Genomic DNA, 14,973 nt, shown 5'->3' with positions numbered 1-14,973 from the left:
TCAACCTGCAGCCTGTACTCTTTCACATTGATGCACTCCCTCACACTACGGCCTGCGCTATATTACACTGACGCACTCCCTCAATGTACGGCCTGTGCTCTATCACACAGATGTGCTCCCTCACCCTGTGGTCTGCGTTCTATCACACAGATCCGTTCCCTCACCCTGCACTCTATCACACTGGCGCACACCCTCAACCTGCAGCCTGCACTCTATCACACTGACGCCAGTACCATCTTAATGCATGGGCTTACTGGGGAGCTGCCCTAGGGCCCCACAATTCTGGTGCCTCTGGAGTTTCTTGTGAGGCTATTAGAGATTGCTCAGAAAAATAGTAGCGTGTTTCTGCGCTTCAAAACAGGTGCAACTGAAAGCCTGTGATAATCACCCACTATCATAACAATGGAATACAAGATCAATAAACAGTGGCACCAGCGCGCCTAATTGGGAATACACACTTATACATTGACAAATTCAAATCCTAAACAAATATGTATATTACGTCCTTTGTGAGGTTGTTCTTAAATTCCGAGGAATTTAAGAACGGGGCCCACTCATTACATATGCACTGGGCGGGGACCCGCTCATTTAATATGCACTGCACTGGGTTCCAACTCATTAGATATGTACAGGGCAGGACCAGCTCAGCGCTCACTGCTGGCTAGTTCATCTGTCAGTTCAGCCAGCGGCACCCACCACAGACCCCACTGGCTCCACTCCCCCAAGCCTCCGTGGGGATTGCCACATATGTAGGTACTCCACGGTCTGTCTGATTGACAGACAGAGGTGTTCATGGGGAGGCCCGGGGGTTAGGGATTGGTGACGAAAAGGGCTGTGCCGAGATCGCTGTTTTTGGCAATCACAAATGCAGGAAGGAGGTGGTATGGTATCTGGTCCATACTTCTTGTGTATCCGGTACATGCTGGGGGGAGGGGCTATTTTCATCAGGGCAGCGAGACGAGGCGGGTTCTCTGGTACTCAGTAAGCTGTGATCCTCGCAGCTTACTGAGTCAAATAGAATCAGCCCCATATTGCGCATGTGCAATTAGCAAATTATTCTACTTCAATGCAATTGCATTTCGTTTGACAGGATGCCAGAGTTTAAGGCATAGGAAACCTGGCATTTTGTTGGTGTGTTTGTCAAAGCGCAGGTGCCAAGGTATTTTTGCCAGTGAGTCTTTGACATCAGTGACGACCACTTCCAGCCTGTTGCTTTAGCAGGTTTATGGAAGCCTTTGACTGGTCTTTGTGAATGGATCTCGTATGCATCACACTTTGGGATGCATTCATAATTTCTGTAATAGGCTTTTATTCTTTGTTTCTGGGCAGCAACTATTTGGGCAGCACACCCAGGGCCGGTGCAAAGCACCGGAGCGCCCCAGGCGAGTCAGGGTGGGGGTGCCCCGGTGCCCGGGGGGTGGTACCTGTATTATAAAACTGGCGGTGTCGGCGTCCCTGCAGTGCTGGAGCGGGCAGGGGTGTCCATGCCGCGGGGGTACCTACGGCGCTGTCACTGTGTATAAAGCTGCTGCTGGTGGCGGCGGCGGGGTCCCTGCAGTGAATAGAGAATAACTAGCGCTATGCGACGGCGCGGGAAGCGCTTCTGATTTTGAAAACACTTGCCGCACGCTGATAGGCTGAATCTCAGCCAATCAGCGTGAGGCAAGTGTTTTCAAACCCAGAAGCGCCGCCGCATAGCGCTAGTTATTCTCTATTCACTGCAGGGACCCCGCCGCCGCCAGCAGCAGCTTTATACACAGAGACAGCGCAGCAGGTACCCCCGCGGCACAGACACCCCTGCCCGCTCCAGCACCTGCCCGCTCCAGCACTTCAGGGACGCCGATGCCGCCAGCTATATGCACATGCTAGGGGTGAGGGTCGAACTGCCGCCCTCCAGGTGCCTGAGCACACCAACCAGCAAATAGTAAGATGTCTCTATACTATTTCCAGCACCGTATCCCTACCCTGGTGTTTAGACAGTATTAACCCTGCACCCCCCAAATAGACATCAAATTGACGTCTATTTGGGTATCTCCTGGTGTATAGACAGTATTAACCCTGCACCCCCCAAATAGACATCAAATTGACGTCTGTTTGGGTATCTGACCCACCATAGGAGACAGCAGATGCTCCAGCTATTTATTTTCTGACACTCTTTCCATACAGATAGGACAACGCAGAATGCTCACTGACTCTCAGGGGACCAGGACAGTCGAGATAGTCAGCAGCAGCTGTGTTCTTTACCGCTATAAGTGTCTACAATTTAATATCATACACTCCCTGCGGTTACCGCTGCATCTCATTTCCTAGCCATGGCATATCCACTCCCTACTTTTTCCATTACCCTCCCGTTTATTTTCCATACCATATGCGCAATTGATGATTGGCAGTTTCAGACCAATGAGGATGGACTCAGACTAAAATCCATCCCAATCAGGGCTTATTTTGGTATATTAACCGATGCATACAGCATTTATTGCACACAGCGATTTAAATGTGTCCGGACTGCACCAGGTAAGGACAACTCTTTCCTGGTATAGGTAAAATAAGAAGATATTTCGTTAGCTCACATTTTTTACCTTAACAGATGGAATCAGGAACCCCTATCCAGGCAATAAAACATGATTACATTGGTTCCCTATCTGTAGTCTTGAACACCAGTTCTTCATCCCTTCTGAGACCCATGTATGCATAGCTATACTAAATACATATATCCCTAGGGTCGACAGAGAGGGATTGACCAATATATTTGCATATTTATTCTATAATAATCGCAAACGATTTTTGATTAATCCATTTTATGTGTTGTTTGTCTGAATGTCCACGTTGATATTTTAAACATAATTTAATAAAAGTTACATTTTATTGTAAATAATATTTTTCTTTCTGGCAACTTAAAAGAGTGCCCCCAACAAACAGAGAGTACTTTTTCTCTCTTCTCCAACCCAGCAATTATTTGATCACAGCAACTGCTTTTTCTCGACCAACGATCCATGCTGAATTCGGCCCAAGATGTGCAATGAGAACCAGTTAGATGTTTTACCCATCTATTACTTTTAAGCAGAAGTTATAACATTCCCCTCCATGGAATAAATATTTTCTCCTGTTCCACTTCCTTCACTGTTTAATGCACCTTTTTATGTACTTTGCTGAACTAAAAAATGTATACACTATTTTACAAGCCTTTCCCTGCTCAATCTCTAACGTGTTTATATGTCTCTCGTGATGTCATATTAAATGTTGTAACAGAGTTCAGTGAACCTATATTTTTCAAATAAGCATTTCTGAAAAGTATAGTTGCAGATGACAGTTACAATTGAAATAAAGTAGTCCCAGAACTAAGTTGTAATTAAGTAAGTAAAACCTGTATAACAGCATCAAGTGTTTTCTGTATTCTGCTTTTTCCAGCGTTAAACTCTCAGAACATTAGTACATTATTTAAGAATACTTGATACTTTTCAGAGGACTCCAAGGACAATTATTTCCTGTGATTAATGGCATGTTTCATTTCACTTGGCTAATTTACCTACAATGTCACACTTATTTAACACCACCCGGAAACTTACTGCTAAATGTATTGAGTGGTAGGAGAGAGAGGGACATGGGGAAAAGATGACACCAGTGGGAAGTACTGTAAGACACAGATGGCTGAGAAGAAAGTACGAGTCTGGGAACAAAGGAAAATAATGAAGCAGGACTTATTGTGTGCTGGATAATATCAACCTCTGTTTCAGCACAGTAGTCATTCAAACACTGGATGCAAAATATATACTGTCTTAATGAGAATAATTGCAGAAAAAGTGTAAAACATATAAGTAGAGACAGGATTATATGCAACATAAAAAGCTTGAAATATGCATGCAAATATGCATGAAAAATACTTAAAATATGCATGAAAAGTGTTAAAATATGCTACATTAAATAATAAAAAAGTAATTTTTAACTTATTTATTTAAAAATCAGCATACAATTAGTTGCAAATAAACTTCAAAAATAGGCCCACAGCACCTGCAGATGTTTAGTGCTGTACACAGGATTTTTTTTCTTCCTGGCGTCTACAGCAGACTGCAGCCTCCTAGGCTCTTCTGGCATCAACTACACGGACCCTCATCTCCAGCGCCGATGGATCAAATGTCAGCATAGCGTGTAAGGGCGGCACAGTGGAAGGCTTCCTCCTTGCGCCGCATACTCACTGTGACATGGCAATTCCTCCACGCCGCGTGATGTCACAACCCTTCTGCCTGCCTCCTCTGCTGCAGAAGTCTGTCTCTTGATGTAAAGTCCCAGGCCAGGGGCAGGCAAAGGTTCAGGAGCTTCATAATGGCATCCACCCGACTGACTTTTATCAACATGGATTTGCAGCCTAAAGCAGTGTCAGACATAGCGTACATCCAAGGTTCCCCACACCGCGCACATATTGCCCCAGCCTGCACACTCTACCACTACCTGGCCAGCAGCAGCAGGGCAAAGCAGTGCTGTGACTCGTGGGTGGAAAGGGGAAAGGGCCTAAAATATGCACATCACTAGATTTTAGGTAAAATATGCAATAACCAGTGAGAATGGGCAAAATATGCAAATGCATATGCAAATATGCAAATGCATATAATCCTGTCTCTACATATAAGTAAATAATATTTCCTGTTTATTATCATTAGGTTTCATAAGAACGGACAAATCAAGTTGTTGTCTGTAAGTGTTATTGTGGATGACATAGTTTGTGTCCAGTCCAGTGTCATATCTAGGCTAAAGTTAAATTTTGATTGATGCGTACTGTGCCAATTGTGTCAGATGCAAGACATGTACAGAACGGCTATTTCAATGCCGCTCCTACAGTATGTCTGACATGGCGCAGCATGTCTGATATGGCACAGTATCCATCCCCGTTCTGAACCGTTCATCAAAGCGAGAATGTGTTGTCGCAGTTTTGAAGGCGTGATGGGAATCAGGTGTCTATAACCCACATCCAGCATGAGTAAACACTTGCCAGTATCTAAAGCCATTGGAAATTGGGATCAATGGTTGTGATGGTGATTTTAGGCTGCATCCTCAGACATAGCACTTGGCTAGTGCAAACAGCAGGCATCTATTGCATATAGATGCCTGATGCTGCATTAGAATTTCAATGGCATGGAATTGCACAGCCGTTTCCTTGTGGCTGTGCAATTCCTTACAAACATGAATTAGCCCCTAAATGATTAAAAAGTCATACAGTGACTTTGCCCAATATTTGCACACTGTTTTAGCAGCACTGACTCTACACTGGAATGTATTGGGAGTGCCTAGATGTTGACTAGGAGGTGGCTACGATGCTTAGGTCCTTATTCAGATCTGATCACAGTACAAACTTGTTCTCCAAATGGGCAAAACCATGTGAACTGCAGGTGGGGCAGATGTAACATGTGCAGAGAGAGTTAGATTTGTGTGGGTTATTTTGTTTCTGTGCAGGGTAAATACTGGCTGCATTATTTTTACACTGCTATTTAGATTTCAGTTTCAACACACCCCACCCAAATGTAACTCTCTCTGCACATGTTACATCTGCCCCACCTGCAGTTCACATGGTTGTATGTTTTGATGTTTGGATCTGTATTGCGCATATGTGGGTTCCTGCCTTGCCTTACTTGTAGTAAGCGAGATTGCAGCCGAGAAAGGGCGGGAATAGTCTCAGTTAGAAAAAAAACAGAAGTATTTTTAAGGTGGCATCCATATAATATACAGGTACCAAAGGGAAAAAAAAGTGAATCAATTAAATAGGTTTAATTAAATAATAATAGCAAACTATATAACATCTATATTATAATTATTCTCTGCCTGAGTTTTTTTTTAGGGTGGAACAATACAGCACTGGCCCCATATAAACATTTTTTATCGAGAATTGTAGCTCAGGCCCTTATTCTGGTCGGTGCGGATATATCCGCGTGCGTTCGGCCCGCCAATGTTTTGTGTCTGGGCATGTGCAGAGGCGTCTCTGCACATGTGCGAGCGGGGCGTACGGCCAAATCCCGCATGATATGTAAACACTCCGAACAGGGGGTGGAAAGGGGCGTGAAGGGCTATTTGGGCTCATTACCATATGCATACGCCCCGCGTTTCATGGGCGTTCCCATGCAAACGCTGGGTGTACGTATGGTAATGCAGCCGTGAGGCACGTGTAGGGGGCGGACATATGACATCGCCGGATGTCAGCTGCCCGCCCAGATCCCTGCTTTTGCACGGAAAAATGTCCGTGTGGTCTGAGGTTGCGGGAGCTGGTGGAGCACTCGGTCCTGCATTCGATGGTCTGCGACCATCGAATGATGGGGGAGGTTCCCTTAGATGGAGGAGGCGTATTCCGTGAAAAATACACGTGCGGTCCGTTCGGCCAGCTTCTTACCGCGTACGGACAGAGTTGGCGAACCGTATGGAAGGCGGGGTTTCGCACGCACGGTCCTGGCCGCATAATCGGATCCGGCCGCACCGATCAGAATAAGGGCCTCAGTGCTGAAGATCATCCTCCTGCCACTCAAAACTCAGCTCTTCCACACACGTGTGTGCTCCTGTAAATTCACTGTGATGTCCTGTTTTTAGTAGATCACAGGAAATTGCATAACATGTTGTTGCAGGATGTATAGTTTTTGTAGGCCGCACCTCTCAGCAGTAGTCCTGCAACTGAGTAAAGCAATCACATATAAGCAATACTATATTTATAATAAAACTTATATAAAAAATAATATTCATGGTCCATTCCATGAAATGTCCCATACGTGACACTGTAAAAAAATCTGTAGATGCGCATCTTTTGATTTTTCAACATAAGTTAACAAACTAAAGTATAGCTCGTTCTAATAGGTTCTTAATCTTATCAACCTATGATTAATAACATATGAATTCACAAACTTGTGTAATCCTCCCAGCTGCTCCAACCAATGAACAGTACAATCCTCAGCTCTAAGGCCAGTATTCAATGCCTCAGATTCGCCGTTTTTTTCAGTGAATCTGGCAATTCCCTGGTTGAATGGCGAATTTTCTGTTAGAAAAAACAATTCGCCATATTCTATGGAGGCAATTCGCCATAAATGAACCACGAATGTCTGCCGATTCGCCGAAAATGATTCTCCACAATTCGCCTGTGATTTTCAATGGGGTTTTCAGTGGAATTCGCCGACAGTGTATTCAATGCTCAATTCGAGTGCTGCATTCTCCATTGAAATTCGCCATGAGTCTCCGTTTAGCATTCGTCATCTTTTTTAGGTGAACTGTAATGTGTTCTTTTAAATTAAAGCGTTTTTATTTATTTTTTTGGTGTTAAAAAATCAGAATATTTTTTCTATGAAAGGGCATGCTATTTTTATTCATATACTTGCAGCACATGAATATATTTTCAATTTATTTTTATTTTTTTAAACAATATATATATATTTTTTTACACATTCGCCAGCAGGGGGCCGGGAGCCGGAGCCGCTCATTAATATTCATATATTCACTGCACACTGGTCCCGATCATTACATAGGCACGATCGGGACCAGTGAGTGCAGCGGCTCCGACCCCAGCAGCACCCAGCAGCACCCAGCAGCACCCTGCCCTTCTGCTGGGGGTGAGGTGAGGGGAGGGAGGAGAGGGGACGGGAGGGGGGAGAGATATGCGGCTCCAGCAGTAGCAGACCTCTTGATGTCAGCGCTGGGGCTGCCGGAGGACTGCTGCTGCAGGCTGTGCGGGGGGGGGGAGGAAAGGGGGATTCGCCTCAGGGATTCGTCCGCCTGCCGCCTGCCCCCCTCACTCATACCGGGAGCCCCCACAGGGACGCAGCAGCAGCAGGCCTTTAGCTCCGGCAGCCACAGCACGGTGATGTCAGCGCTGGGGCTGCCGGAGCTGGAGGACTGCTGCTGCGGGCTGTGCGCGCTGGGGGTGGGGGGGGTGGGGGGGGGGGAATCGCCACTACCATTCCCCACTACCATTCGCCTGTATTCGAAGTCAGGGGCAGCGAGCCCCTGACGCATTGAATAGTGTGGGCTGGGGAAGCCACACGAATTCAAGATCAGCGATATTTGCTGGCGAGCGCACAGCGAATCCAAAACAGGATTCGCTACCTTGCGCTCGCCAGAGCATTGAATACCTGCCTATGACTGATTGCTACTAGAGATGTGCAGGCTCTGATTTACTGATTTACTCTGATTTCAAAGCAGGAGCTTATTGGCTATCCCAAATCACTCGACAGTTGTTGACAGTTGATAGCCAATAAGATCCTGCTTTGAAATCAGAGTAAATCAGAGCCTGCACATCTCTAATTGCTACCAATGTGCAATCATCAGCTCCTGTTATTCTTTGCTACAAGTTTAGAATCTTTGGTACTTATGTATCATCTGGGCTCCCATGTTAAATGCACCCCATTTTTTCATACCCCTACTATCCAACTACGTATGGAGTTGATTTTATATAGTGTGGCGAGCGCAGCGAGCCACCGTGCCTGAAGCGTAGCGAGCGGACACGGTCTCATAAGAAAAACGGGAGCCCAGATATTACATAAGTACCGAATCTTCATCTCTATTTTTCTATTCTATTTTGCTTATACAGTATAAGCGAAATCTAAATTGAACGCATTCAGTCCCGATTCAATCCCGATGCACGCCCCCCCGTGGCATTGACATCGAATAGAAAAATAGACTGTGCAAGCAAGACTATATAGTACAGATCTGTACTTTATAGTCTAAATTGAATGTGTACATGGCGCCGAGCGATTCAATCCCAATTCAATCCTGAGACATACAGTATGAAAGATTTTACAAATGTATTTAGCGTGTAAATGTTACAACTGTGTCCTATATGAGATCAATATGCATTTAGCTCTAATTTCTCTTTAAAAACAGTGGAATGCATTCACGGACAAATCCCAAGGAGGGAGATGTGGTCACACATTGGAATATTCCATCTGTTTCAAAAGACTCATAGGACAAGTGACGCCTTTTGGCTTGTCCCACAATTAAAAGTAATGTTACTCCATTTTCGCTGTAATTTAGATACCATGAAGCTTTTAGAGCAGGAATCAGGTGGAGATACAAAGTCACAGTTGTATTTATAGGGCAATAGGGAGAAACTATTGGAGGAGTATAAAAAACAAGTGCCAGGAATGGAAGTCACAGCTGGCCCACATTGGCTTATTTAGGCATCTCTATGAGAATCACATACAGAAATCAAGATTTGGCAGGAAATAGATCTCTGGGATAATAGTAACAGTCTTTTATGTTTTGTGTAGCATTGTTTTTTTAATGAATCAAATCAGACCTGCTAAATTGTCATATAATGAAATGCTACTACTTGGATTGATAGGGAAGAAAAAATTACTTTAATTTTGTGAGGATGTTCTCTGTTGTCAATATGTTGTATAGCTCTGCTACTTCGGTTTTTAGGGGTAAATAGAATAAGATGGAAGTTCTATTGAAGATGGGATGTTGCCCATAGCAACCAGTCCGATCCTATCTATTATCTGCTAGAGTAATGGTTTTGCAACTATAGGACATGACCAACTTTTTTCTAGTTCTGTTAATGCTTGCAGTTTCAATATAAAGTATGGTGTAAAACTCATTTAAATCCAGCCAACAGTATCCAAGTATTTACTACCTGCCTACATTGTTACCGATGCATTATGAGTGCATTTAAAGTCTATGGGGGATATCTAATTACCCAAGATCACTTATCAGGGGTAATTGGCTCATCGGCGGCTTTACAGCTAGCCCCCTTAGCACAAAGCTTGTGCCAGTTTAACAGGGATTTTGTTTCACCTATCTCAAGTAAAAGCTTGAAGAAAGAAGAAGAAACCCTCCACTGTTACATTGGGAACAGTACATGCACATTGGATCCACCTTTAGTTCTCCATTACACTTCAATAATTAACACTGTATGGGGGGAAATTAAATTAGGTACAGGGTTAACATACCACATTTGCACCAATAGAAGGAGCTGACTGATTAAATTCGCAGTTGAATCTAAAGCCCATACCCTATGCCCCAGAGGATGGATTTTTCCTCAAAAACTTAGGAGCTGCAATGAAAAGTCCATGTCAGTAGGAAGACTCTCCATTTGCTGAAAGTGACAGTAGTGTTCTGTTCTTTTGCACATAATCTATGGGTTAGTACACCTTAAAAAAGGACTGGCCAACCGGTGGCTCTCCAGCTGTTGAGAAACTATAAGTCCCAGCATGCCTTGCCGCAGTTTTGCTATAAGGGAATGCTAAAACTGTGGTGAATGCTAAAACAATATTTTAGAAACAGGAAGCATCTCTTTAGCAAGTTACAGCTTACCCTGATATCTTACAACATAACAGAACTGACCATTTAGATTCAGCAGATGACTGCTGTCAATAAATGACCTCCACCATAACACCAGTATGAGGTGCTGTGTTTAAATTGAAAAAGTACCTTGAAGATGTTTTCTATGCTTTCAGGTTCTACCAGGTGATAAGTTATAGCATCTTATTTTAGCCGGGCAGGAGGACGCAAAGGAAGCGGAGCTGAGGACTTTACGCAAAGCTGCAGGGAAACTTGAGCATCGCCCTGATGAAGACTTTTAAGCTCAACCTGTGAGATGCGGAAGGCGAGATTTGTTGTTCCAAAGAAAGAGACTCCACCAGAGATGAAGTTACATGTTTTCATTTCAATGTACGTCACATTCCACTCCAGAAACCATGGTTTGAAGGTGACCAAAAAGACTTTTGTTTTTCAGAACTATATGTTTTCAATGCTTTCATTTGGAAGTCTATTTTTTTCTCTTATTTAAGTGTGTATATTGACTATGTTTGTAATGCTCACAGAAGTAATCTTTTTGGATGTGTTAATGTCATGTTTTGTTGTTCTTGATATCAGCTAGATTATTATGATTTTTTTATGAATTAAAATAATATTTTCTCTAAAAATGATTATTGTGTAGAAATATGACTAAGTTATATGTTTTGCATTTGACAGTTTGATCAATAAGCACTGAAATTGCATTCGAACATTAAAATACATCAGCTGCTATTGGAGTGCCGTGCTGCACGGTTATGCTTGGATTGGTTGCCAGCTGCTGTGTAATAACATGTCCTATTACACCAGCCACCTCTTCCTGCTAGCCATGGGATACTACTTTTTGAATTGATTAGCTAGTAGCAGCAGCAACACAACTGATACAGCTCAAGCAGCGCCCACTAAACTGCTAGCTATGCTGTTAGCTAAGCCTGGATGACAGATTCCTATATGATTAGCCATGATTAACCAGAAAATGGAGACAAAACACCAGCGCTGTGAGAGCTTCTGGCCATGCCCCCATCCCCTCTCTGCAGTGAATAGACACAGTATCTATTCCCCGCTGCCCCCCCCCCCCCCCAGTGCCGGACACTGCCAGCCCCGGGTGGGACATGGTACCCTCCAAAAACAGGCAGTTCTGCAAAAAATAGGGACAGTTTGGAGGTATGCTTGTATTTTTACAAATGTGTCTTCACGCATCTAGACCCAGTATGCCATGCAGCGTGAAATGCATGGCAAGAGGGAGTCACCAGGTCCCTTGCAGCTATGCTTGCATTGGGCATCTATTTAAAGGTAAATACATTCCCTTTTTCATTAACTCGAATATAAGGGGATAAGCGTAAATAACTATTTATAATTATTTATATTTGCCATGTACAACGCATAAATGACATCAGGGTATAATTATAGAGCATACATACAGATAGTGGTAGATGCTCAATTAGTTCAGTAGCATTTCCCAGGTGCATGAGGGAGGGGTTAAATACTGGGTAAGTAAAACAAGACATTTTTTCCCTCAGCACACTGAGCAATGCTAGTAACCAATCTAGAACACTACATGATAATAGAATTCAGAGATATTGGTTACATATACCTGCGCAGGTGTATGCTATGCCCCCAAGCCGCGTCAAGGTTTCTCTGTATATTGGGGGTCCCTAGCGCTATATCTAGGTGCAGGGTGCGGCACCCCAAAAAAACATCATAAGCTGGGAAGCCCAGTGCGGCATGCCAGTGATATACTAAGTGTTAATAATTAGTGATAGGAAGCCGAAGCTATATAAAAAGAGAGAGATAAATGAATGTAATTAAAATAGGATAGAGATAGTGTTAGTGAGGGAAAAGTGTTAATAGAATGTAAGGGCATGCCGCACTAAAGCCACCCAGCCCATCCAGTCCAGGAGCACCGCACCCCACACCACCGTTACCCTAAATTGGGTCTTTGATTAACCAGCAAGGAGCCACATGATAATGGCTCCTTACTTGATATATCCAAACTAAGAGCTACCTACCTTGGAGAAACCCCAGACTACTCCATGTGGCATATCAAGACCCACATCTCCTCCTAATATGGGCTCCCTTCTGCCTCTAACAACATACATACAGATAGTGGTAGATGCTCAATTAGTTCAGTAGCATTTCCCAGGTGCATGAGGGAGGGGTTAAATACTGGGTAAGTAAAACAAGACATTTTTTCCCTCAGCACACTGAGCAATGCTAGTAACCAATCTAGAACACTACATGATAACAGAATTCAGAGATATTGGCTACATATACCTGCGCAGGTGTATGCTATGCCCCCAAGCCGCGTCAAGGTTTCTCTGTATATTGGGGGTCCCTAGCGCTATATCTAGGTGCAGGGTGCGGCACCCCAAAAAACCATCATAAGCTGGGAAGCCCAGTGCGGCATGCCAGTGATATACTAAGTGTTAATAATTAGTTATAGGAAGCCGAAGCTATATAAAAAGAGAGAGATAAATGAATGTAATTAAAATAGGATAGAGATAGTGTTAGTGAGGGAAAAGTGTTAATAGAATGTAAGGGCATGCCGCACTAAAGCCACCCAGCCCATCCAGTCCAGGAGCACCGCACCCCACACCACCGTTACCCTAAATTGGGTCTACGATTAACCAGCAAGGAGCCACATGATAATGGCTCCTTACTTGATATATCCAAACTAAGAGCTACCTACCTTGGAGCAACCCCAGACTACTCCATGTGGCATATCAGGACCCACATCTCCTCCTAATATGGGCTCCCTTCTGCCTCTAACAACATACATACAGATAGTGGTAGATGCTCAATTAGTTCAGTAGCATTTCCCAGGTGCATGAGGGAGGGGTTAAATACTGGGTAAGTAAAACAAGACATTTTTTCCCTCAGCACACTGAGCAATGCTAGTAACCAATCTAGAACACTACATGATAATAGAATTCAGAGATATTGGTTACATATACCTGCGCAGGTGTATGCTATGCCCCCAAGCCGCGTCAAGGCTTCTCTGTATATTGGGGGTCCCTAGCGCTATACCTAGGTGCAGGGTGCGGCACCCCAAAAAACCATCATAAGCTGGGAAGCCCAGTGCGGCATGCCAGTGATATACTAATTGTTAATAATTAGTGATAGGAAGCCGAAGCTATATAAAAAGAGAGAGATAAATGAATGTAATTAAAATAGGATAGAGATAGTGTTAGTGAGGGAAAAGTGTTAATAGAATGTAAGGGCATGCCGCACTAAAGCCACCCAGCCCATCCAGTCCAGGAGCACCGCACCCCACACCACCGTTACCCTAAATTGGGTCTACGATTAACCAGCAAGGAGCCACATGATAATGGCTCCTAACTTGATATATCCAAACTAAGAGCTACCTACCTTGGAGCAACCCCAGACTACTCCATGTGGCATATCAGGACCCACATCTCTTCCTAATATGGGCTCCCTTCTGCCTCTAACAACATACATACAGATAGTGGTAGATGCTCAATTAGTTCAGTAGCATTTCCCAGGTGCATGAGGGAGGGGTTAAATACTGGGTAAGTAAAACAAGAAATTTTTTCCCTCAGCACACTGAGCAATGCTAGTAACCAATCTAGAACACTACATGATAACAGAATTCAGAGATATTGGTTACATATACCTGCGCAGGTGTATGCTATGCCCCCAAGCCGCGTCAAGGCTTCTCTGTATATTGGGGGTCCCTAGCGCTATATCTAGGTGCAGGGTGCGGCACCCCAAAAAACCATCATAAGCTGGGAAGCCCAGTGCGGCATGCCAGTGATATACTAAGTGTTAATAATTAGTGATAGGAAGCCGAAGCTATATAAAAAGAGAGAGATAAATGAATGTAATTATAATAGGATAGAGATAGTGTTAGTGAGGGAAAAGTGTTAATAGAATGTAAGGGCATGCCGCACTAAAGCCACCCAGCCCATCCAGTCCAGGAGCACCGCACCCCACACCACCGTTACCCTAAATTGGGTCTACGATTAACCAGCAAGGAGCCACATGATAATGGCTCCTTACTTGATATATCCAAACTAAGAGCTACCTACCTTGGAGCAACCCCAGACTACTCCATGTGGCATATCAGGACCCACATCTCCTCCTAATATGGGCTCCCTTCTGCCTCTAACAACATACATACAGATAGTGGTAGATGCTCAATTAGTTCAGTAGCATTTCCCAGGTGCATGAGGGAGGGGTTAAATACTGGGTAAGTAAAACAATAAATTTTTTCCCTCAGCACACTGAGCAATGCTAGTAACCAATCTAGAACACTACATGATAACAGAATTCAGAGATATTGGTTACATATACCTGCGCAGGTGTATGCTATGCCCCCAAGCCGCGTCAAGACTTCTCTGTATATTGGGGGTCCCTAGCGCTATATCTAGGTGCAGGGTGCGGCACCCCAAAAAACCATCATAAGCTGGGAAGCCCAGTGCGGCATGCCAGTGATATACTAAGTGTTAATAATTAGTGATAGGAAGCCGAAGCTATATAAAAAGAGAGAGATAAATGAATGTAATTAAAATAGGATAGAGATAGTGTTAGTGAGGGAAAAGTGTTAATAGAATGTAAGGGCATGCCGCACTAAAGCCACCCAGCCCATCCAGTCCAGGAGCACCGCACCCCACACCACCGTTACCCTAAATTGGGTCTTTGATTAACCAGCAAGGAGCCACATGATAATGGCTCCTTACTTGATATATCCAAACTAAG

At 44.0% G+C, this 14,973-nt stretch overlaps 1 protein-coding gene across 4 annotated transcripts in view; it reads left to right on the top strand.

The window, feature by feature from the left end:
* Positions 1-10,868, top strand: part of CRLF1 (cytokine receptor like factor 1) — a 106,979-nt gene extending 96,111 nt beyond the window's left edge. For 2 of the 4 annotated variants that reach the window (XM_083158261.1, XM_083158262.1), the window contains exon 8: positions 10,456-10,866. In XM_083158261.1, coding sequence (XP_083014387.1) covers positions 10,456-10,544 — 89 coding nt within the window. In that variant the 3' untranslated portion in view covers positions 10,545-10,866. Of the gene's footprint in view, positions 1-10,418 lie in introns of all 4 variants that reach the window. The other 2 variants (XM_083158264.1, XM_083158263.1) reach the window with 2 other exon arrangements.
* Positions 10,869-14,973: the final 4,105 nt, after the last annotated feature.

Source organism: Crinia signifera, chromosome 1, assembly GCF_055691185.1.
Source record: "Crinia signifera chromosome 1, ASM5569118v1, whole genome shotgun sequence".
NCBI classification, from domain to species: Eukaryota; Metazoa; Chordata; class Amphibia; order Anura; family Myobatrachidae; genus Crinia; species Crinia signifera.
The sequence above is the reverse complement of the archived record's forward strand: the minus strand, read 5'-3'. Positions and strand labels throughout refer to the sequence as shown.